General features: G+C 49.0%; 1 protein-coding gene across 2 annotated transcripts in view; it reads left to right on the top strand.

Moving 5' to 3' along the window:
• The window catches only part of GRAMD1B (GRAM domain containing 1B), a 31,605-nt gene extending 9,176 nt beyond the window's left edge, over positions 1 to 22,429 (top strand). For both annotated transcript variants that reach the window (XM_010002885.1, XM_010002884.1), the window contains 17 exons: positions 5,226 to 5,310; positions 6,730 to 6,833; positions 6,988 to 7,083; positions 7,502 to 7,582; positions 9,823 to 9,938; positions 10,418 to 10,574; positions 11,262 to 11,451; positions 11,780 to 11,923; positions 12,519 to 12,637; positions 14,111 to 14,253; positions 14,842 to 14,945; positions 15,321 to 15,524; positions 15,770 to 15,860; positions 17,902 to 17,913; positions 18,225 to 18,332; positions 21,377 to 21,494; positions 22,212 to 22,429. In XM_010002885.1, coding sequence (XP_010001187.1) covers positions 5,226 to 5,310; positions 6,730 to 6,833; positions 6,988 to 7,083; positions 7,502 to 7,582; positions 9,823 to 9,938; positions 10,418 to 10,574; positions 11,262 to 11,451; positions 11,780 to 11,923; positions 12,519 to 12,637; positions 14,111 to 14,253; positions 14,842 to 14,945; positions 15,321 to 15,524; positions 15,770 to 15,860; positions 17,902 to 17,913; positions 18,225 to 18,332; positions 21,377 to 21,494; positions 22,212 to 22,301 — 1,962 coding nt within the window. In that variant the 3' untranslated portion in view covers positions 22,302 to 22,429. The remainder of the gene's footprint in view (positions 1 to 5,225; positions 5,311 to 6,729; positions 6,834 to 6,987; positions 7,084 to 7,501; positions 7,583 to 9,822; positions 9,939 to 10,417; positions 10,575 to 11,261; positions 11,452 to 11,779; positions 11,924 to 12,518; positions 12,638 to 14,110; positions 14,254 to 14,841; positions 14,946 to 15,320; positions 15,525 to 15,769; positions 15,861 to 17,901; positions 17,914 to 18,224; positions 18,333 to 21,376; positions 21,495 to 22,211) is intronic.
• Positions 22,430 to 22,705: the final 276 nt, after the last annotated feature.

Genomic DNA, 22,705 nt, shown 5'->3' with positions numbered 1-22,705 from the left:
TGGATTCCTTTTTCTCTACTTTTTCCTTAAGGTGCTACCAACTTCTCTCACCTTTTGGCTTCTCCTTTTGATCCTACCAGTGCTTTTTTGGGATTGACATCCCTACCAGATTGAGAAGTGGGAGAAAAGAGGTGACCCAAGGCTGTGGATTGATTTGGCAGGAGACTTGCCCTTTCTGGCTCTTGGTGTGCTTTCTCTGCTTTGCTTTCCAGAGGACAAATGCAAACTGGTCCTGAGGCACCATGAGATTTCAAAAAGAACACCCATTTGACAACAAATACCTTCAACCTTGCAGGGTTTGCTTTGTGTTCATGTCCCCATGGTGGAAGAGCAGACCATGACTGGGCTGGCTGAGTTCACCAGCAGCAGAAAGAAAAACTCCCTGGGGTGTTTCTCATGCCTTTAGTGAGGAGCTGCAGACGTGGGGAAGTTTGGAAGAACTTTTACTATGAAATGAAACTTGTGGGCAGCTGTGGTGTAGCCATCAGGAGGAGGAGGCAGTTTTACCTGTGTCTGCTTTGGACTTGGGTGTCTGCATGTTGAGTTATTGTTAATGGATTTATTGTTTAAAAACATATATTTATATATTTTTTTAAGACTAGACCTAAAAAACAAACTTTGTCCTTAATTTTGTTTACTGAAACAGACACACAACTTACTCTGCAGACCTGATGTGCTCACAGAGGTGGGAACTGTGTTTCACTTCCCTGATGACAGGGAGGTGGCACTGGCTGTGGGGGTGACAGGAGCCCCACGAGTTGGTAGAAGGAATTTTGTCACCCTGCAGACAACATTAAAATGAAAGACAAACTGGAGGCACTTTGCTGCCATGAGTAAAAGCTGTCTCCTGTCTTCTCCTTCCCTCTGGGCTGTGGGTGAAGGGCCCCATTTCTGAGCATGGAGGAGCTCTCAGGTTTGAGTCTTGAGATCAGCAAGATCCTGTGCACAAGGAGGTGGCTGCAAATCCACAGCTGAGAGTCTTGTGATGGTGCAAACAGCCTTTGTGGAGACCTTTGAGCAGCAATTGGAGCTTTTTAAGAGCAATGTCAAATGTTCACAGACTGAACACTCCAAAATCAGCTTTTGCTGGTCTCAGTGTGCTGTGTTTTTCTTGCAATGTCCTCTTGGAGACCTCGTAGATAGCAGTGGAGGGGGAAACTTGGTTGTTAGGAGTAAAATGTGCCCTGTGAAGAATAGAAAGTATGCATCATTTTAGGGACAACATCAGAAATGGTTTTCCAATGGGTGGCAGCCTGGGGCTGATTCAGCCAGAGCAATCATGGAAATGGAGTTTATTGCAAAAACCCAGGCCTGATGAGGAGTTAGCAAAGGTGCTGAATGAGCAGCCTTTTCCTGTGTAAATCAGTGCAATTGTCTTTTAAGTTCCAGTAACCACTTTATCAAACTATTTCTGGAGAAATGTCATTCAGGTATTTTTCACAGGCAATTCTGTTCAGAGAATTGGATTGGATACACTCTTCCTTCCCCTTTTTCTCTCTGCCTCTTGCCGTTGTCATCTCTCCTCACCTGTTTCTGTGTCCTGTGCTATCTCTTGTCTGTACTTCCCTGTCCCAATCCCAATCCCATCCCAGCAATTTAATTGCTTTAAATTTCCTGTCAGAGGATTTGTTTGTGCATTAACAGGGAGATCCAACCCTGGGGAGTGTCCCTTCTCTCCCCATTCCCCCAGGGAGCCTCTTCTCTCCACCCTTTGCAGTGACATCCTGTCCTGTCTCTCTCTGTTTGCAGAAGGGTTAATGTTTGCTGTCTCCACCTCCAGGTTAGCTCTTCCCATCCCTTCTGCCATTCATCTCTGCAGAGGGAGGCAGGTGGATGTGTGACAGCAGCATCCTGCTGGGGTTTGTTTTGGAAATAATCCCATAAGGAGTTTTCAGCAAAAAGGGCCATTCAGTAAAGCAATGAGGTGCCTCACACAATCCTCATTCTTTGTCCTTCCCAGACTGCAGAAATTTTGCCTCTTGTCCTCTCATCTTGGGGTGGCAGATGGATGTGCTGGTGCCTTCCAGCAGGGCAGGAGGGAGAGCTGTGTGCTGTCTAGCACCAGCAGTGCTTTTGTAGTGCATCTGAGCTTGCCAGTTGCTCCTGTCAGTGAGCAAACTGGAGTCACTGGCTCTGCAATGGAGCAAGTCTTTGCACAGGCTTGGTTGGTGGTTTTTAGGTTTTGATTGGTTGGGTTTGGTTTTGTTCTGGTTTTTTGTTGGGGTTTTTTTGTGGTTTTTTTTGAGATCTGTGTGCCCAGTTTTTTAGGAAGAATGAGGATTTTATTTAATTTCAGTCTATGTGCTTCCACAGACTCCACATGGTGGCTGAGCAGTACTGGGGTTGTGGTGTGGGTGTTTATCTGTGCATCTTGACACTTGAGCAGAGAGATGGAGCAGCTGGGGACTAAGGACAGGGGATACAGGGAGTTGAAGTGCACCAAGGAATCTTCCTGGGAGCTGCAGGAAGTTCCTCTGCTGCAGCCTGAAGGAAGCCCTCGCCTGTCACTAAAACCTAGAAGACCTGTGTTTTTGAGGGGGTCTCAGAGCAGCAGCAGAGCCCTTAAGATTTCCAAAGGTGTGGGTCTCCCATGGCTGATACCTCTTACCTCTGCTCTTTGGACTGGTCCCTCCTCACGCCTCCCCCAGCACACCCTGTCCAGCAACTTTCCATTACAGGAAACATCTGCTGGGAGGCAGGGCTGGGTTACTGCAGGGCATTGGCCGCCAGGATCCCCCAGCTACAGGGACTTCAGGCATGTGCAAGTCATTTTGGTGACTTCTCCTTCCATGAGAAAGGTTAACAAAGACTGAAGCTGCCTGCAGAGGGGGACTAGAGAGGAGAACCTGAGGCAGGCATCGAAGGAGTAAGAATCACTGCTTTCCTGGTTTCAAAGGGGAAAAAAAACCAAACAGCTGAAGTCTCTGAGCTGTTTACTGCCCTGTTCAGTGCTGGAAACCGTGGCTAGATCTGTGACTGACGGCTGGAGTGCTGGGGTCCTGGTGGTGGGAGCTGTTCCAGTGGCAGCTCTGGCAGTGCTGGGCACTGGGGCTCAGTCAGGGGCTGCAGCTGCTTTGCAGTGCCCTGCCTGGGGCTGCCCAGCCTGTCAGCACTTCTGCAGAGCTGCTTTAGGGGTGCCCACAGCAAGAGCCTGGGGACAGGGAGCAGAGGAGCACAAAGGTTGCCTGCCAGCACTTCCCCTAATGAGCAGCTTTTTCAGAGCCCTCTGGAGGGCAAACCCTCTCTCAGATCTGCAGAGGCTGCTAGGACAGACAACCTGAATGTGAGCAGGGAAGCAGGGGAAGGCACATAAACTCCTGCCAAGCTGCTGTATCTCTTTCGACTTTGAATCTAAACAAGAAGCAGTGACAGCAGGAACAGGAAAAGCAGAGTTAGACTGAGAGCACAGGGAGCTGTGCAAGTGCTGGGGGAACGCGATGGATTCCTTGCTGGAGTGCGGGGCTCTCTGGGATCTTGTGCTGGATCAAGAACTGCCACGTCTGCTGTGGGACCTGGAGGGGCTTGTTGACTTGTCCCAAGAAAATGTCAGCCATGGATCAGATGAAATTCCAGCTGTGAGTGTCTCTGAACTGAACTGTTTGTCACGGTAACAGAAGTTCTGGTGCTGAGCAGAAGTGTCTGCTGTGGCACAGGTTTCAGACAGGTCAGAACACCCCTTAGTGTGGGGAGGGGAATCACTCCTCTAGCTGGAGACTGTCCTGCTGGGCTGGGTGGCTGTGATGCATTGAACCCAAAGCCCAGAGCTTCTTATAATCTCTCTTCCCCTCCCGCTTTCCCATGCTGTTTCAGCAAATCCTGGCCTTGGGCTCTTGCTGCAGCCCATCTATGGCCAAGATCTTTTCTAGATGTTGAGGCTAGACAATAGGTAAGTGAAATGCATATTTCTGCTATCTCTTGGTTAGCAGATTTTATTCAAAAGTAGGATACTTTCCTTTGGGCCCATGGACTGGAAAAAATTTTGGAAGTGCTGAGTTGATGCTAAAAAATGGTGTTTCTAGTTCCTTGAACTAATGTGAGGAAGAGGAAATGCTTTTTTGGGAGGTGGTGGTGTCTGTTTCCTTCTTTGATTTGATAGCATTTGACAATTTTGTAAGGTTAATGCTAAATAATGTTCCTGTTCCTCCCACCCCTGCAACCTCAGCACCACCACTTCTCATATAGAAGATACATTCTGTAATTCCTTAGATTTTTAGGGCCCTTGCTGGGAGGCTCTGGGGTGTGCCCACCTTTCTGCTTTGGGAGAGCTGGTAGAGACAGGAGAAGAGGAAATGGAGATAGGGAGGGAATAAGTGGTGCCTCAGGTTGCTTCACCTTCCCTACATTTGTTGGGGAAAGAACATGATGGATTTGATGACAGATAGAGGGCTTCCTGAATCTGCACCTGCCTCTATTTCAGTCCTCTCTGCCTTCAAAAGATGTTCTGGCTGTTGTGAGCAGGTGTCAGCGTGGGGATGGTGTGTAGGAGGTGGTCCAACATGGACAGCATTATGTTATAGTTTGGTAAACACCAGAGAAAAGCCAGCACCTGGTTTCCCTTCAGTCAACAGCAGGGTTTTCTCAGAGGCCTTCCAAGAGGAGGAAGTGTCTACAGAGAAAGTGCAGAACACATCTGAGTCACTGCAAGAGCCTCTGCTGAGCCCACCAAAGTGTTCTCACTCTACCCACGTGTGTGTGTGTGTTCACTGACTGCCAGGTGGAGCCTTTGGTGAGGATAGGAAGGGGGATGACTGCATAATTCCTGAGCTTTTGATGACAGAGATGGTTGAGGTTCCTCTGGCAGGGCTGCAGTTCTACTAACCCCTATTTTCTGGGGTTGCTGGGCTGTTCCTGGGGGAGCTGGGCAATCAGCAGCTGATTGACACATTGCAGACAGAGCACATGGCATCCCATGTGCAGCCTGGGATTGCAGGAAACAAGATTAGTCTTGTAGCCCCAGCAATTCCATTTTGGTACCTAGCAGATATGGTTACAGTCCTTCTACTCTGTACTTGCTCTTCCAAGTCAAATTCTCCTCTTCTTCTCACTTAATGCACTAAATCCCAAATCCTCCCCTCTGTGTGTCTGCTGTGATGGGAGCTCCCAGCCTCACGCTTTGTAAGCGCATCTGATCCCCCTTCTCCTTGCCAAGGTGTTCCCATTTCCCCACTCCATTTCTCTGCCCTCGTGCCTGCCCCTCTCTTGAACAGCCACTCTGTTCTCTGCAGGTGTTGAGTCCAACATACAAACAACGGAACGAGGATTTCAGGAAACTCTTCAAACAGCTGCCGGACACAGAGCGTCTCATCGTAGGTACGTCCAGCCCTTGGTGCTGTGCCCTGCTGTGCTGGTCCATGGCTTGGGGAGGAAATGCAGCACCTCTGCATGCATCTTTTTCTTCTTCAAAGAGATTGCCACCAAGGAACAAGCCCTTTGTGTGTGTCATGTGCACAGGCAGAAACCTCCTCACCACTTACAATGGTTCCCATAATTTTGGGGAAAGCGGCGCTGGTTTGTATCATCTGTGGCTCTGTTCCCTCATGATTTCAGGAGCATGTTTTCCTCCCCAGTGCTACCCAGACCTCCCAGTGCACTGCTGTTTGAGCTCTTTCCTTGTTGGTGGAAAGCTGGGGAGAGATTTTTTACGAGGACTTGTAGTGAGAGGACAAAGGGGAATGGATTAAAATGGGAGGAGGGAGATTGAGGTGAGACATGAGGAGGGAATTGTGGAGTGTGAGGGTGGTGAGAGCCTGGCCCAGGTTGCCCAGGGAAGCTGTGGCTGCCCCATCCCTGGCAGTGTTGAAGGGCAGGTTGGATGGGGCTTGGAGCAGCCTGGGCTGGTGGGAGGTATCCCTGCCCATGCAGGGGGTGGGACTGGATGATCTTCCAGGACCCTTCCAACCCAAACCCTTCTGTGATTCTATGGTTTGGTCAGGGTTGCACATCTCAACATGGATAGCACTGAGCTTCCCTTTTATCTAACACCCCTGAAGCTCCCTTCTCACACTTGACTGCCTTTCCATCTCCATTCAGTGACATCCTGGTGCTGCATCTGCTCTGCTCTCTTGTGTAACTGCTGATCTCATACGGCTGAAAGGTGCACATCCCAGCAGAGGGATAGAAATTGTTTAGGATGCTTGAACTGGAAGAGAAATTAACGCTGGCACTAGGAAGTGAAAAGACAGATTAACATCTGGAAATAGTACACAGGATGCTACAGAATGCTAATAAGGCAAGATCATCAGTCAGCAAGAGAGATTGTCTGTGACGTGCCCTGGGGACAAATCATAACCTGGTGGGCAGAGCAGCAGCTGTGGCTCAGCTCCTTCTGCCTCTGCCTTTGACTTTCTGCAGGACTGTGTCGAGCAGCTGCTTCTTTTGTTGCTGCTGCTCACCCTTAGGCTGTCCTGCCTTCTGGTTTGGGTGCTCCTCAATCAGTGGTGCCCAGTGACAGGACAAGGGGCAATGGGCACAAACTGGAGCACAGGAGGTTTGACCTGAATATGAGAAAATCCTTCTGGACTCTGAGGGTGGCAGAGCCCTGGGACAGGCTGCCCAGGGAGGCTGTGGAGTCTCCATCCCTGGGTACATTCAAACCTGGACGTGTTCCTGTGGGATCCGCTCTAGGGGATCCTGCTCTGGCAGGGGGGTTGGACTGGATGGTCTCCGGAGGTCCCTTCCAGCCCCCACCCCTCTGTGACCCTGTGAGTGATGACCTGCTGTCCCCCACAGATTACTCGTGCGCGCTCCAGAGGGACATTCTCCTGCAGGGCCGCCTCTACCTCTCTGAGAACTGGATCTGCTTCTACAGCAACATCTTCCGTTGGGAGACACTGGTGAGGCTGTCAGGCTGCTGCACTGAGCGTGTGTTTCGTGTCAGCAGATTTGCTGACATGTTTTTTTTTCTCTTTCCATTGTCTTTCTCATGAGTGTCTCTCTTCTCCTGTGTTCTTTTCCTGCCTGCCCCTCCCCGCACGGCCCTGCCTGCAGCTGACGGTTCGCTTGAAGGATATCTGCTCCATGACCAAGGAAAAAACAGCACGGCTCATTCCTAATGCCATCCAAGTTTGCACTGACACTGAAAAGGTACGTCCTTGAAGTCTCCACCTCTGGGGCCACCCCTTATGGCTGTGAGGGGCAGGGGAATACGTGTGGTGTGGGTTTTTTCCAAGATGACTCCTGGTGCTACCTGGGAGGAAGGGAGAAGGGCTGGGTGCAGAGCTTCTGCAGACCTTGGGCTGAGTCTGGGACATGTGTAGCTCCTTTGTGGGGCCAGGTAGAAGATCTGGGTTATCTAGTAGCACATCTCTAACAGAACTGTTTCTGTGCTCCCTTGGGTGAGAGGCACTCAGCTTCAGTCTGTGCCTAAGACCAGAGCAGCTGTGCTGTATGACTTGCTCAGCCTTTCTGTAGCTGGAAACTGATCCAAAAAGGCTTGTCTCTCCTCCTTCCCTTTTGTGGGCATTTTCTGAACTGATTTTTCTCTCCATCTCTTCCCATTCAGCACTTTTTTACTTCCTTTGGGGCTCGAGACAGGACGTACATGATGATGTTCAGACTCTGGCAGAATGCTCTCCTTGACAAGGTACAGAGACCAGCACCTCAGGTTTGGGGGGCTGAAAGAGAAGTGGGCAATGTCTGCAGAAACACACTGCCTGGGAGGGAGTGTGGGAATAAAAAGCTGTAGGGACAGTAAGCAGGTGCATGGGCAGAGCAGGTATGTAACTCCAGGTGCAATTCTCTCTCTTCACGTGGAATTAGGTTAATGGTTGGACTTGATCATCTTAAAGGTCTTTTCCAACCAAAACAAGTTTTATGATTCTATGAAGTCTGTCTATGTACAGACATGTCTGGCACACACAGTAGATGCCACTTGGCCTCTGCTGAGATGTGGAAGTGTCTCAGGAAGGAGAATTTTTTAGGTCTGTAATTCAAGTGAAGCAGCCCAGAAGCAACTGGTTTGAATGCAACAGAAATAGCTACTGCCCAGGGAAAGCTCTTGGTAACCTCTGCTTCTGCACTGTGGAGTTCAAGGTAGGACAGCATGTGTTGAAGGCATCTCAGAAGCTGAGGAGGACAGTGGTGGGTGGCTGTGGGGTGTGTTGGGTAAGGCTTAGGGGTTGGATGGTGAAGTGAAGCAGGGATGTCTCTGCCAGAGACCACAGAGGTCCTCTGTTTGATCTGAGTGTCTGTTCCACAGGCCAGTGAGGATCTCAGACCTTAGTGTGCAGGAGTAAGGCTCAGGAACTGAGCTTGCAGTGCTACCAGCATGTTGAGATGTTCTGGCTGGAGCTCATACCACACTGGAAGGCTCCTTTAAGTAACCAAGCACCCAGAATAGCCTGTCCTAAAAATCGGGGTGGTGTTTAGTATGCAAAAGGGTTGCTTTGCACTGGGTAGCTTGTGTTGTTCCATATGCTGTAATTTGATCAGACTATTAAAGTTTCTAACAAAATTCCATGCCCTTGGCTTCAAGGTCAAAGCAAATGGGAACTGAGACATGGAGTGATAAAGGCAGGAAAAGCTTCCAGAGCTCTTTTTCCAAATGCAGGATCCATGTCTGGTAGGACAGAGGGAGGAAACATCTAGGCCTTTTTTCCTGATAAGACGTGGGAAGATGGTGAAACAGAGTTAGACATTTCTTTTGGATACAAGTTTCTCATTAGAGGTTTTTTTTCTATGTTTTTGATTGCTACTTTTGGGAGGTAGCTTAAAAATGTCCTGTCTTATCCTGGGCAGTAACTCTGGGAAGAAGTTACAGCCAGCAGCTCTGAAAACGTTCACTAGCTTTGTTTGCCCTCATTCCCAATAAATCTTTGTCATTGGTTGTAAATTCCTTGTGGGTAAAAATCCATCCCCTTTCATCCCTGTACCACTTATTTAAGTCACCAGTTCTCCTGTCCCATGTTCTAGGAACCAGAGAACATGTTCATGTGGTGGTCAACTCACATGCAGCCCCAAAAAGCTGAGCTTTTGTGAACAGTCTTGACAATTCATTTTCTCTGTTGAACTGGAAGTATATCCAGGCTTTTCACAATAGTATCTGGTGAGACAAACTCTCTTGGATTTTAAACTGCAACAGAAAATAATCCAGGCTTTTCACAATAGTATCTGGTGAGATATCTTGGATTTTAAACTGCAACAGAAAATGTTTTTATTTGTTGCTGGTTTAGTTTGTTTTCCCTTTGGCTGTAATTCTTTAGGCAGCTTTAATTTAAACAAACCTGGAGGGGGAAAAGCCTCAAAAGGTGTTGTGGCTTGGTATAGTAGGAGGCACTAAATGGAGGCACAGCAGAAGAGGCAGGGAAAACAGATTTGGAAGGAAATGCAGGTTTAGTCCTTACATTATTACATACACAGCATTGTAGGAGCAGGAAATCTCCTGGTGTGTGCTGCTCTGGGTGCAGCCTGGCCTTGGCTTCCTGGTAGGCTTCAGTAACATGAGATTGTGGCATGGAAAAATCTCAAAGTTGGATTTTAGGGCAGAACCTGGGCTGATGGTGAAGGCTTAGTTGGCAAAAGGGCATCTTATGGCTTAATGAAGCTGTTTCTAAGCCAGCTTGGCCTGACAATATGAGGGTACAGACCTGCAGCCAGCACAGAGCTGGGCCAGCTGCACACAGTCCACCTGTAGCACCCCTGGCATTCAGAGAGGGGTGAGCCTGTCAGAAGGGCTCCCACCTCCCTCAGGGCCTGTGTCAGGATCTCTCACTTCTCCTTTCAGGGCAAGGGATGTAATACTCCTGGTAAAGGTAGTTCCAAAAATTCATGATATTTAAGTATTCCCAGGTGCAAACGTGGACTGTTCTGTGTTCCCTCCCTCAGCCTCTCTGTCCAAAGGAGCTCTGGCACTTTGTCCACCAGTGTTATGGGAACGAGCTGGGTCTGACCAGTGATGATGAAGACTACGTGCCTCCTGATGATGACTTCAACACAATGGGGTGAGTGAGGAGGAGTAAAATCTGCCTGTGATGAAGAAATCTGGCCTTGGGAGAAAGGACTCCTGATACACTACATACCTTAAACTGCTGTTTGTCTCTGGTGAGAGATTCTGGGCTGAATGTTTGTCCTTTAATGAGTAATGTCTAAAAAGCTGGAAGTGTTATCATTCCCTCAGGGAAATCAGGAGGCACTGAAATGCCTGCCTCTCTACTTGCTGAGCTAGATGAGTAATTCTAATGACAAAGCCTCATGGTCCCAAGGCCAGTCAGCATGGTGCATGGTTAGAAAGTTCTGGTGTTTTGTCAGTCTGTGTATAAGCACTTGAGAGGTTTGGGCTTGATCTTCCCAGCACTGAGCCAGTTTTGCATCCAGCCAGACTGGAAACTTCACAGAAGGCTTCTGACTTGCTCTGTGTGTCCAGTTGTAGCTGTACTGAGAGGGGTAAATATAAAAACCTGTGTTCTCTGTGGCGTCTCAGCTACTGTGAAGAAATCCCTGTGGAGGAGAATGAAGTCAATGACAGCTCCTCAAAAAGCAGCATGGAGGCCAAGCCAGAAGCTAGTCCTCAGCTGCCAAAGAAATCTGTCACTGCCAGCACCTTGACATCCACGGGGAGCAGTGAAGCACCAGCCTCGGTACGTGTTCTCCTTGGCTGCAGTGGGAGCAGGAATCCTTTTCTCTGGGATCCAGCTGGTAGTCCTGGAGTGTAGGAGGTACCTGTTTACCCTGCAGCTTCTCTTCCACTGGGGCTGACCACAGTCCTCGAGTCAGTGAGATGTGAGCATGGCATTTGCCCAGGAAAAATGTGAGCAAAGTGTGCCTGTCCTAAAAGCCAGTAAACTGGGACTCTCAGCACCAAGGACATTTTCCTGTCTATATTTTTCAAGGAAAGAAAAATAAGTGCTGGAGATGCTTAGAATTTCCTCTCTGCCTTCAGTTATGCCCCAGGAAACAGTGTGTGCCCTCCCTCCCAGTATTAGAGCAGAGCAGGACTTGTCTAGATAAAACCTCAGATTTTCCTAGTTGTACTGGGCTTGTTCAGGGGCAAACCCAATACTGTCTGTGTGCTTGTCTGAACAAACAAAAAGCCTGTGTATGTCCCAGGCTTGAACTGGATGTGGTTCTTTGAGAGAAGGTGATCAAATATGCCCAAGTGTTTTACAAACACCATATTATTATCTTCCTCCTCTCTGTATTATTGAATTTCCAGACATGTCAAGGGCAAATATTCAAGGGTGTGAGACTAGGCCCACAGTGGTAAAGAAGTATCTCCCAATTTCCAGGTGCTGATCTTGCCTCATTATGCTCTCCCCTTGCTGCAGTTTGATGGAGGGCTACCAGAAGAGGAGGAGGCAGTGGCAGAGAGTCCTGTGGAAAAAGACCTTGGCATTGCTAATATCATGGGAGAGAAGATAGAGATCATTGGCCCTGTGAACTCCCCTTCCCTTGACTTCAATGACAACGAAGACATTCCCACTGAGCTCAGTGACTCCTCAGAGACCCATGATGAAGGTATGCAGGGAAGGGCCCTTCTCCCAGTCATGTTTTCAGCCTTCTCCTATCCTTGCCAGTGAAGGACTGGAGCAGCAAATATTGAATTCCTTTTCTGGGCCCTAAGAGTTCAGAAGATGCAAACAATTCCCATCCAATGTGTTGGGATACTTGGAAGGATGTCCCTAAAGTAATCTATGACACTATTGTCTTGGGGGCAGTGGAGGAAAAGGGTTAGAAGTATCTCCCTGGGGTTCCTTCTTCACCAAGTAAAATAACTAAGGTCCTGGTACTTTTGAGATTGGCACAGACGGTCCTGGCTGGGGCTTGAGGGCCTGTTTTCCCACAGGGGAAGTCCAAGCCTTTTACGAGGACCTGAACGGCCGTCAGTACGTGAATGAAGTGTTCAACTTCAGCGTGGACAAACTGTATGACCTGCTCTTCACAGACTCCCAGTTCCAGAGGGACTTCATGGAACAGCGCCGGTTCTCTGGTGAGCTGCTGCTGGGAAGGGCTGGTCCCTGCTGGGAACACACACACCTGTGTCTTGGCACACGCCTCGGAGGTGTGACCTTGCCTAGTGATACTGCAGTCTGTCCTGCTGGGAAACAGCAGGCAGAGCCACCCTGGTGTGGCTGCCTAGTTTTATTTTCTATGAGCTGGATCTAAGTTTATTGAAGAAACAGAGTCTTTCATTTTTTAACATCAGCTAAGGCCTGATGCTGTGTTCAAGGCTCAACAGTGTGAGAAAAAAGCTGTTATAGGTCCTCACCAGACACTGGCACAGGCTGTGCAGTTGTCAATGCAAAGGGTGTCCCTTGGCACACTTCAGTCCTCTCCCTGTAGCTGTAGGGCTGCTGAGGGAGGTGTGTCCCCAGCCCCTGCACTTGAAAGAGGGGAATGTGTTCACGTTTGGTACAGGAGACCTTTTCCCATTCCCAGTTGAGCTCTGGTGCTTCTGCAGCCAAGCTCCTCGAGGGGAAGGAAATCCTGTTCTGAGTTTAGTTATGTGGTGGTGCCTTTCCCTAGGGAATTGACTTGAGCTCCCTCTCCAATTACTTGAGCAGAACATTGTTTTGTCCTCTCAGATATTATCTTTCATCCCTGGAAGAAGGAAGAAAATGGCAATCAGACCAGAGTTATCTTATATACCATTACCCTCACCAACCCTCTGGCCCCCAAAACTGCCACTGTCACAGAGACACAGGTATGTGAAAGGGGAGCAGAGTGCAATGCTTTGCAGAAACAACCCTCTGATTTATTCTCCTGCCTTGGGCATGTTGCTTTGCACGTTTCATTCTCCCTTTCCGTTTTCCTTTACACGTTTTCCATGTATTAACTTGCCACCCAGTGCCACTGCAAATGAGAACAGCTCATCTGACACTCACGCTGGATTGCAGTGCAAGAAAGGACCATCAGTTTTCTAGCAAAAGCAGACGAGTTTGTAAACAAACCAGCGTATTTTAACAACTGTGTTTGTCTCCCATACTGGTATTTTTTTGAGCTGTGGTGAGTCCAGCAGATGTTATTCATGAGCAGGGCACAAGAAGCCAGATACTGCCTGGCCAGTCCTTCTCACAGCTCCACAAAGAGATGTCCAGGTTTTTTTACTGGTGGGGACAATTAGATGACATGTTTAAAATGCAAAAACCCATTTGCAGTGCACTGGGAAGAGCCAGGCTACCTGTATCTAGTAGGGCTGCAGCTAGAGAGGGAGAAAAAGCCTCCCTCTGTGTCCAGAGATCTGTTCAAGTGGCCAAAAGTAAATACTGAGAGTCAACTTGAGAGAATGCCAAGAAGAGATGGGGCAAGTGGCCAAAAGTAAATACTGAGAGTCAACTGGAGAGAATGCCAAGAAGGAGCCAAGAAGAGATGGGGTGTCTGAGCTTTATGTTCAGGGAGAGGAGAATCCCAGCAGCAAGATGTGCCCTGTAAGGATGAGGTGAAGGGTGCTGGTCAGAAGCAGAGACTGTGCAGGGGAGACAGCAGAAAGGGCCAGGGAAAGTGATGGGCAAAGGGAACAGTGCACTTCTAGGCAGGCAAGGACATGGCCTATTTTATTCTGAGTTTGGGGTGAACCACCGAGGTGCATTTTGCTGTGTCCTTGCTGCAGAGGTAAGTGGAAACCCCTGCTTCTTGCACAGGGACCTACAGTTGTGTCTGTCCCCTTTGTGAGGCTCATTCTGGGGCAAAAAAAGATGCAGATTAGAAGCACTTAATGGAAGCAACTGACATGTTTTTACAGGGTTTAGAATAATTTACTCTAGAAAGGACCTCTGCTCAAAGCAGGTTCACCTCTGGTGGTAGATCAAGTTGCTCCCTGACAAGCCAGGCATCAGTTTAATGAGGTGACACCTGCAGAGGTTCCAAAGAACTGGTCCTCACCAGGCAGAGCATGTAACTGTGTCTCTGATACAAAATGCTGGAGGCTGAGCTGCTGGGGCTGAATGTCCCTTTTGAAATATGCCCTTGGGGAACAGCTGAGTGAAATGCTTGGTTTCCTCAGGTATTCCTTCCTTGAAAGGGGAGCTGGTGATGGAAAAATGGCAGAGGTGTGGGCATGGGTGTGGACTCTTGTCTGTGGTAGAGCAGTTTTAACAAGTGCTAGTGAAGGTGCCAATCTATCCAAGCTGTGTTCTAACCAGACTAATAGTTGCCTTGCATGCTGTCTTTTATGCAGACAATGTACAAAGCCAGCCAAGAAAGCGAGTGCTATGTGATAGATGCAGAGGTGCTAACTCACGACGTCCCCTACCATGATTATTTCTACACCATTAACCGCTACACGTTGACTCGTGTTGCCAGAAACAAAAGCCGACTCAGGTACATTCCTTGGGGCATAAAGAATTTTACTGACCACCAAAAGTCACCTTTGGGTGGGAATTCTGCTGTTGGGTGTGCTAGAGGGGGCTGGGGAGAACTTAGTTTTATTTCTTTGTCCTGTTGGGAGTTATGGCTGGGCCAGGGGGAGGATTTACAAACCTCTCTTGCCCCCTTCATGGAAGCAGTGGTTGGCAGGGCTGGTTGCCACACACAGCCAGCTACATGTGATAAGCAACAGGACGTATGTCCAGGGTTTGTGCCTCTGAGGTGCACCTAGGGGGGCAAGCAGGGGAAATTTGGTAGCAGGCAAAGCTGTAGGCTTTTGTTTTTGACTTCATTAAGTAATTAAATGTCTCTCTGCCGTGTGGCCAGAGGTCTCAGGGTCCTCCTGGGGCAGGCTCTCTGGAGGCCTTCCCACCACTGCCTTTGTCATGCAATGCTTCTCCTCAAGAAACACAAAGGGCTGAGACCATTCCAGAAATAACAGTGTGCACGATTATTTCTTATATTTACCTTGACAAAGGACTGGGATTTTACATCACCTCCAGGAAGCAAAACCGGGAGAATAGCTTTCCTTTCTTCACGCAGGGTTTCCACAGAGTTACGTTACAGGAAACAGCCTTGGGGACTGGTGAAATCCTTCATTGAGAAGAATTTCTGGAGTGGCCTAGAAGATTATTTCCGTCATTTGGGTAAGAGTGGCAATGACCAGAGCTGCAGTGCTGACCCACAGGCAGGGGCACCTGCCAGAGCTGATGCCTCCCTCTGTGCAAGCAGGCAGTGTGGCAATGTGACACTGCTGGGCATCACAGCTCTGAGAGGCATGGAAAAGGGGACGGCCAAAGTTATGACCACAGCACTGGAATGAACCAGGTCATCACATCCTGCTCTCTGGTGGGAGCACAGCCAGTCTGGGCTCTGAGTTTGGCAAAAGGTATAAGGGATGTGTAGTGTGTCCTCTCCTGCCAACTTGTTTGGCTCAGCAGCTGTGCCACGAGAGGGCTTCAGTCTGTCTCTACAAGGGCAGTACCACTTCTATTAAATGCTTTCCCCTGCTTGCTCTGCAGAGAGTGAACTGACCAAAACTGAGAGCACGTACCTGGCTGAGGTCCACAGACAATCCCCAAAAGAGAAGGTGAGCAAACAATCGACCGTGCGCCGGAGGAAACGGGCCCATGCCCACCTGCGGGTGCCACACCTGGAGGAGGTGCTGAGCCCTGTCACCACCCCCACGGATGAAGAGGTTGCACATCGAATCAAGCATGTGGCAGGTGAGGAGCTGCAGACCTCTCATGGTTTGGGGCTGGAAAGCTGGGTACCTCTGGAATAAAACTGGAGCTTTTCTTGCAGAGGGTTAGTGGGAAGAGGAACCAGGGCTTCCCGGGGCTGGGAGGCTGCGTGGTGATGGAGGGATCACAGGATCTTAGGGGTTGGGAGGGACCACAACAGATCATCTAGTCAATGGATGGGATGGGGAAAGGGCATTTCTGAGCCTGAACACACCTTATCTCCTCAGGTTCCACTCAGACACGGCACATCCCTGAGGAGAGCCCCAGTGGCTTCCACCTGCAGAGTGTCTCCAAGCTGCTCCTGGTCATCAGTTTTGTGTAAGTGATTTTTGTTCCTTTCCTTCACAATCAGCATTTAACAGCTTTGGTCCATATTTCTGGTGATCTGTGCTCTCCTGTGCCAGCTTTTTCTCTCTTGTATTTCTCTCTGGTCCCAAACTTTGCACAGCACAGAGGAGAGAAAAGCAATGACAGGGAGAAAAGAATTCATTAAAATTTCCCCCAAATGCCCCATCAGCTGTTTTGTCTGGCTTGATCCCAGATGTTGTCAGTATTTAGCTGGCCACTGATCTGGCTCTGGATATTATTATTTTATCAAAGTCTCATTTCCTCTCAGTTTTGACCTTGTTTTAATGAAACATGGCTTTGCAGACCTGTGTGTTTCTGGGAGTCCCAGGTCAGCTGTCCTGCCTGGGACACAGCACCATGGGCAGTGGGAGGCAGAGCAAGGGGCAGCTGTGCAAGGAGAGGGGAGTCAGTACTTCCAAAAGAAATAATCCAACAAGTTGAAAGAGTCTTATTTAGTTCAGGGGCTCAGTTTAGAGATTTTCAATGACATCTAGAAACTGTGGGTTTGTTGGTTGTTGGTGGTTTTGTTTGTTTTGTTTTTTAAATTTAAAATAAATAATATAATCTGCTGACAAGGTACCTACTCTCATGAAAGATGACCATGGAAGCTCTCTGGGAGTCTCTGTGCCATCACACAGGGTTCAGGGCATATGAAGAGTCTGCTACTTCTTTCCACTGGTCTGACAAATCCTTTTTGGGTTGGTCCTGGGTGGTGATTTTGATGAGATACCATCTCAGAAAGAAACTGGATGGTTTAGAAATGCTTTCTGCAAAATAAGGGTAGAAATACATGAAGCAAGAGAGATTGGCATGATTTCACTAGTTCAGCAGTAAGGACTATGTTTGGTTTGGGTCCCTTTTCTGCCAACATCTGTCACAATTGCTGGTCTTGGACTTGTCTGGTTGTTCTCTCAAAGTGAGCTGGGGATGGGCCCCTCAGACCCCTGTGGCTCAGGCTTTATGCCTGCACCCTGGGCTGTGAGACTGTTTCCCTGCCTCTTGGGCTGGTGGGAGCTGTCAAGTGTGGGTGCTGCAGTGGTTGCAGGGCAGGTGCTGTGAAGCAGGACAGTCCTAGAGGAGCAATCCGGGTTTTTCTCAGCACTGAGGGAACTGGAAACATTCTGCTGAGCCTGAAGGAACAACAGAACTTGGCTCATTCTTTTCTTATGCTCCACTCACCTTTTAGCGAGGTGGGATGAAGCTGAGATTTGTAGACTGAGCTTCCTTTTCAAATTGAGCCCATTTCTGCATTTCCTTTCCCCAGTGAGGATAAGGTCTGCAGAGTTTGGAGCAGCAGCCCAGCTCATTGCTGTATTGAGCAGTAGGGTAATGGAAAGTAATGCAATGAGAAGAGAGCCTGGTGCTGTCATCCAGATCTAGAGAGGTGAGATGCAATTAAAACTTGGGGCAGCAAGACACAAAAACTTCATTACATCTGTCCTGACAGGCTGCTAGCTTAGCTGAGAGAGTCCTCCATGGTGTTTTCAGCATCCTCTTCTGGCCAGTTGCCATCCTCCTGACTCAACTGGGTGATAGGGGGCCATTCTTCCAGCAAAACAGCTGCACTATTCAGAGACAGGCACGAGCATGTTATTTAAGAATCTGCTCCCTGAGTGTGGCTGAGGGGAGGAGCAGAAGGGCCCAGGGTGATGGGGCACGAGGCAGGGTAGAGTGTTTGGGCCAGGCCTGGGTCTGCAGGGCAGCCTGCCTGGGGCTCCCAGCCCTGGGGCAGCAGGAGGGGCTGAGGCTGGAGATGTGCAGGCTCACCCTGCTTTGGGCTTGGCCACAAGAGCTACACACGGCTCATCTTCTGCTGAGCCAATGTCACTGTGAATTGTAGGCACACAGTTCCTCTTGCCTCTCTTCCCACTGTTCCTTCCTTCCCTCCTCCCCCCATATTTCTTCTGCACTGTCTGTGAGCCTCCTCTGCTCAGCCTGGTTTCTCCTGTTCTGTGTCAGTCTGTTTCTAACCTGCAGCTACTCCGTCTTTTTTCTTCCCTGCTCCCATTAGGATCTGTTTCAGGTACTGTCTCTCTCTTTTTGCCTCTTTGCTCTCCTGTTTCCCTCCCTTTCTCTGCATTTGGCACATCTACTCATCCAACCTGTTCTGATCTGTCATCTTTCTGTCTGTCCATCCTCCTTGCTCACACATTTTTCCCATGCAGAGAAGTTTTGAGCTCTGATCACTCAGCCCTTACTCAGAGTAAATTCCCACTCAGCGTGGACCTGGGTCCCAGATACCTTCTTAAAGCCTCAGGCATTTTCCCAGGTGTGATTGGCAGGCAATGGGCTATGAAGTGCTCCTGGTGAACTGACTCTTCTCTTTATTTGCAGTCTGGTGCTGCTGGTCATTCTCAATATGATGCTGTTCTACAAGCTCTGGATGTTGGAATACACTACGCAGACACTCACGGCATGGCAGGGCCTGCGGCTCCAGGAGAGGTACTGTCACACCTGCCTTGCCTTTGCCTCTTCTTGCAAGTTTCCTGTCATTGTTAGAGGCTTTTGCAGAACACCTGGGCTCTCTTGTAGGTTGCTTCCTTTTCGTGTAGAACAGGTGAAGCAGGTAGGTAGCTGAAGTTGCGAGGCCATCAGCATTTCTAGGTCTGAAACTAAACAGCTGCAGAAGAGAGCAGGTGAAGGCAACCTCTGCTTCTTCCAGCACCCCATGGAACAGGGGATGCTGTATGATTTGAGTGTTTTGCCATCTTGAGCCAAGATTGCCATCTTCAGCCATCTTCTGATGGTTAAACCTGCCTCTGGATGAAAAGCAGTGTCTTTGAATGACCCTTTTATAGGAGAATTAGGGCCTTTTAGGTAACTGTTTGGAAAGGTGTGGGTCCAGGTTGTTGGAGAATGGGAGGAAGAGAGACACCACTAGGAGGACACAGGGCACTCCTTAATGGCCCAAGCATTCCCTGGTGGCACCAGCTGGGAAGCAGTCAAGTATGAGTGCAGAGTGACTTTGTTTCTGTAATGATTGGTAGCACTGAACCTGTTCCAAGGCTTTTTGGACACTGCTTCAGCATAGTGTCCACTTAGTGTGTGCTGAGGTGCATAGAGCTCTGGGCTGGATGGCAGCCTCCAACCAGACTGATTTTATTGCTGGGATTGGTCTTTTTTTATATCAAGTCCCCCATCTTGTCTAGGCTCAAAGGCAGACCTGCCTGTCTGCACTTCCCAGGATGTGCTCCAGAGCACTTTTTTTCTTTTGTAGATGGCCTTTGCAGTGGTGACCTGATTTCCTCTAGTGGTTTGTTTATAATGATAGCCAGGAATTCTGTTTAAAATTCCTTCTGGCATCTTTAGGTGAATGCTTTTATGTACTTAAGTGCTAAGTATCCTGCCTGAGTAGTGTCTCTTGTTTTCAGAGGTTGAAAACAGCCAGAGTCCCCTTTGTTAAGATGTTTTTGTCCCTTTCTGGCTGTACTTCTGTGCAGAGTTCTTCCCTTGCTAACTTAGGTTTGACTTGGCTTTTTTTGCATGGTTTATCTCATGTTAAGGACTTCCACATTTCTCCTCATTAGGGAAGAGAATCATTATTCACCCCATAACAGCTCTGCTACTTTCTCATGGATGGATCCATGTGGTGATTTTTGCCTGCCTTGTCTTCCTCTGGCACTCTTGACATTTATTTAGACCACTACTATATAGTATTTCAGTACAGGACTTGTGTGCTGTCTGTCTGCTTCTCATAGTGGAGAATCTTACTGGAATAGGATGTGGTTGCTCTGTTCCCTGCCCAGGTAACTTTGTGTTGTTGCTGTGGTTGCTGTGGAAGCAAACAGAACCCACCTGCTGGCTCAAGGCTGGCTGTGCTCAGGAGTTTTCCACTGGAGCTGTGAAGACATTGCTTCCATTTCTGGTTCCACTGAGACTTCAGTTCTCTGTGGGCAGGGACCAGCCCCAGTCCCCCAAACTAAGTGTACATAGACAGGAAAGCAGTCTTTAGTAGTAGTAGTAGAAGAGTAGGGTTATTGACCATAGGGAGTGGGGCCATCCTTTTAATTTGTATTGGTTTTCAACTCTCATGCTTAGTTAACAGTGCTTTGTTTTATCTGCAGGTCTGGAGCCAGCTGAGCAGGACCCACGGGAGGACTCAAGGTGCTGATGGAGCATCACCAGCTCTGGCTGCCCCAAGTTGATGGGTGAAGGGCCCCAGGCAGGTGAGGAGGTGGAACCTGGCTGGGCCAAGGTGAGGACAAAGCCCAGGGCAGCAGAGCAAGGGCAGTTAGCAAGGTGGCCCACTCTGCCCAGTTTTCCTGAGAGGTAAGAGAGGAACCAATTAGACTGTTACATTGCCAGGGAGTGGGAGTTGTAGCTCCCACTAGCACAGGGGAAGCTAGAAAAAAGCAGAGGACAAAGCAGAAAAGCCTTTTAGCTGTCTTAGGAAATAGCTAAATCTTTTCTACTTTGTCTTCCATTTGCTTCCTTGGACTTTGCTATCATAGGTAAGGCCAAAGAAGCAGGCAAGACTTTTGGCTATCTTGGCTATAGCAGGAAAGCCTTTTAGTTATCTTAGAAAGTAGCAAAGCCCAAGGAAGCAAGCAGAAAAGACTTGGCTATCACAGGAAGCAGCAAACCTCAGAGAGGTAGGCAAACCTTCTGACTAACTTAGAAAGCAGAAAAGCTTTTTACCTGTCTTAACTGTGGACTGAAAGGAAGAGCCTTACCTCTCAGGAGAACTGGGCAGAGTGGTGTGCCTTGCTCCTGCCCTTGCTAACTGCCATTGACTCCACTTCTGTCACTCTGCTCCCCTGGGCTTTATCCTCACCTTGGCCCAGCCAGGCTCCACTTCCTCACCAGGCTGACCAGTGGCACCTGCCTGGGGCCCCTCACATGGGCCTTAGTGACAGCTTGGGGCAACCAGAGCTTGGTGATGCTCCTGTTGGCACCTTAAGAGTCCTTCCATCTAGCCCAATTCTGCTCCACTCAGCAGCCTCCAGCCCTGCTCTGAGGATTAACTGGGCCTGAAGGGAGGGGATTGATACCTGCACACACCTGCCATTAACAAAGAGAGCCAGTGCTACTATTCCTTGTAATAAAGAGAAAGCCTTGTATTAAATATAGGCTGACACAGCATGCCTGGACCAAACCAAGCACAGGAACTGCACTGAGGTACCTGTCCCACACCATTCTGTTCTGTTGTGCTGCATTATTCCCATCAGTGGCCACAGGGCCATCATCATTCAGCACACAGGTCTCCCAGCAAAGAGCACACTGCCTTCTCCTCTGGCACATGGGTGTTCAGTTCCACCTACAACTTCCACAAACTTCCACAGACTTCTACAACTCACATCTTTGCTTTTAGTTACCATGGTTAAGACACAGTAGCATTGCTAACCTACTAAGCACCTTTAAATGCATATTTTCTCAAGAAAATCTGCCCCTTTGGGGTGTAAAAATTAGGCAGACACCAGTACAATCTACACACCCCTTGACTTCAGTTTCCTTAGATTCACTTTCACTCATATTCTGCCTGACAGGTTACCCCAGTCTCAGACAGAATGGGCCCAGTTACTAGAATCCCAGCAGAAGTACCACGACTCCGAGCTCCAGAAATGGCGCGAGATCATCAAATCCTCCGTGATGCTTCTAGACCAGGTGAGCTCATGTGGCTGGTTAGTGCTGTGACTAGAGGGTCCCCCTGTCCTCCCAGCCACCCACTCACACTCCTTCAGCCTTACCTGGTTCCACTGCAGTCTACCAGGTGTGTCACCTCTGCTGCTGCCAGATCCCTCCTCTGATGCAGTGGTGGGCAGCAGATCCCAAGGGCTGCTTGCAGGCTGCAGCTTCTCTGTCACCTCAAAGGGCTCCACACACATCAAGGAGAGAAACCTACAGGCCAAACCCTTGTATTAGCACACCTTCTATCTAGTCTCTGACATCTCAGTTTGGAAAGCAAACTGTTTTACCTTCACCCTCATTTCATAAGAGCTGGTGTGGATGAAGGGCACACGCTTTGTGTGAGCCCTGAGGAGCACAAATCCAGGGGCTCCTGCTGCCTAAAGAGCTGGTTGTACACCAGGCTGCTCAGAACAGAGGTTATATGTGAAAGCTGTTCTCCCCTAAGGCGAGGGCTGTTCACCCTCTACCTCCTCCTGCTCAGCCCTTCTCTGTTACCTTGGAGAATGGTCTCACAGGCTCCCATCTTCTCAGTCCCCACTTGTACATCCCAGCCCTGACGAGCTGCTCCTGAAAGACAGATAATTGTGGTACCCATGCTTTACATGAAGGAGAAAGCACTGGTGGGGAAGGAAACTCCTGAAGTGCTGTCACCTGTAGGGTAGTGTCACAGTGGAGACATTTCTTGTCTTGCAGATGAAGGATTCACTAATAAATCTTCAGAATGGCATCGGGTCCCGGGACTTCGGGTCAGATCCAGAGGAGAAACGGAAACGTTTCCACTGACAGGCAGTAATGCAGGAGGCCAGAGGACGGTGTGCAATATGTGTAAATAGGATCTATAAATATATATATAAAATATATATATATACAGAATATAAATATATATATTATATACAGATTTTAAGAGAAAACAAACAAACAAAAAAAAGCCTATGTATCAAGAGGAAGGATTGACCTCCAAACACTGGCTGAAACGGAGGGTTCTCAGTGGCAGCGTGGGGTGTGTGTGTGTGGGAGGGCTGTGCTCTCCTGGCACTGAGGTGCACTGAGGGGGTGCTGAGGTGTGCTCCCCCAGCCCCTGCACCACTTCTGTACTATTCCTGGCTGTTTGTCTGTCTGTTTTGTTTTTGTTGTTTCAAAGGGAAGCATCAGAGTGAGTGGCCCCTCCCCCCTCCCCCCGGCCCCCG

Source organism: Chaetura pelagica, unplaced genomic scaffold (genome assembly GCF_000747805.2).
Source record: "Chaetura pelagica isolate M959 unplaced genomic scaffold, ChaPel_1.0 scaffold38, whole genome shotgun sequence".
In the NCBI taxonomy this organism is placed as follows: Eukaryota; Metazoa; Chordata; class Aves; order Apodiformes; family Apodidae; genus Chaetura; species Chaetura pelagica.
This window is presented reverse-complemented; position numbering and strand designations above follow the sequence as displayed.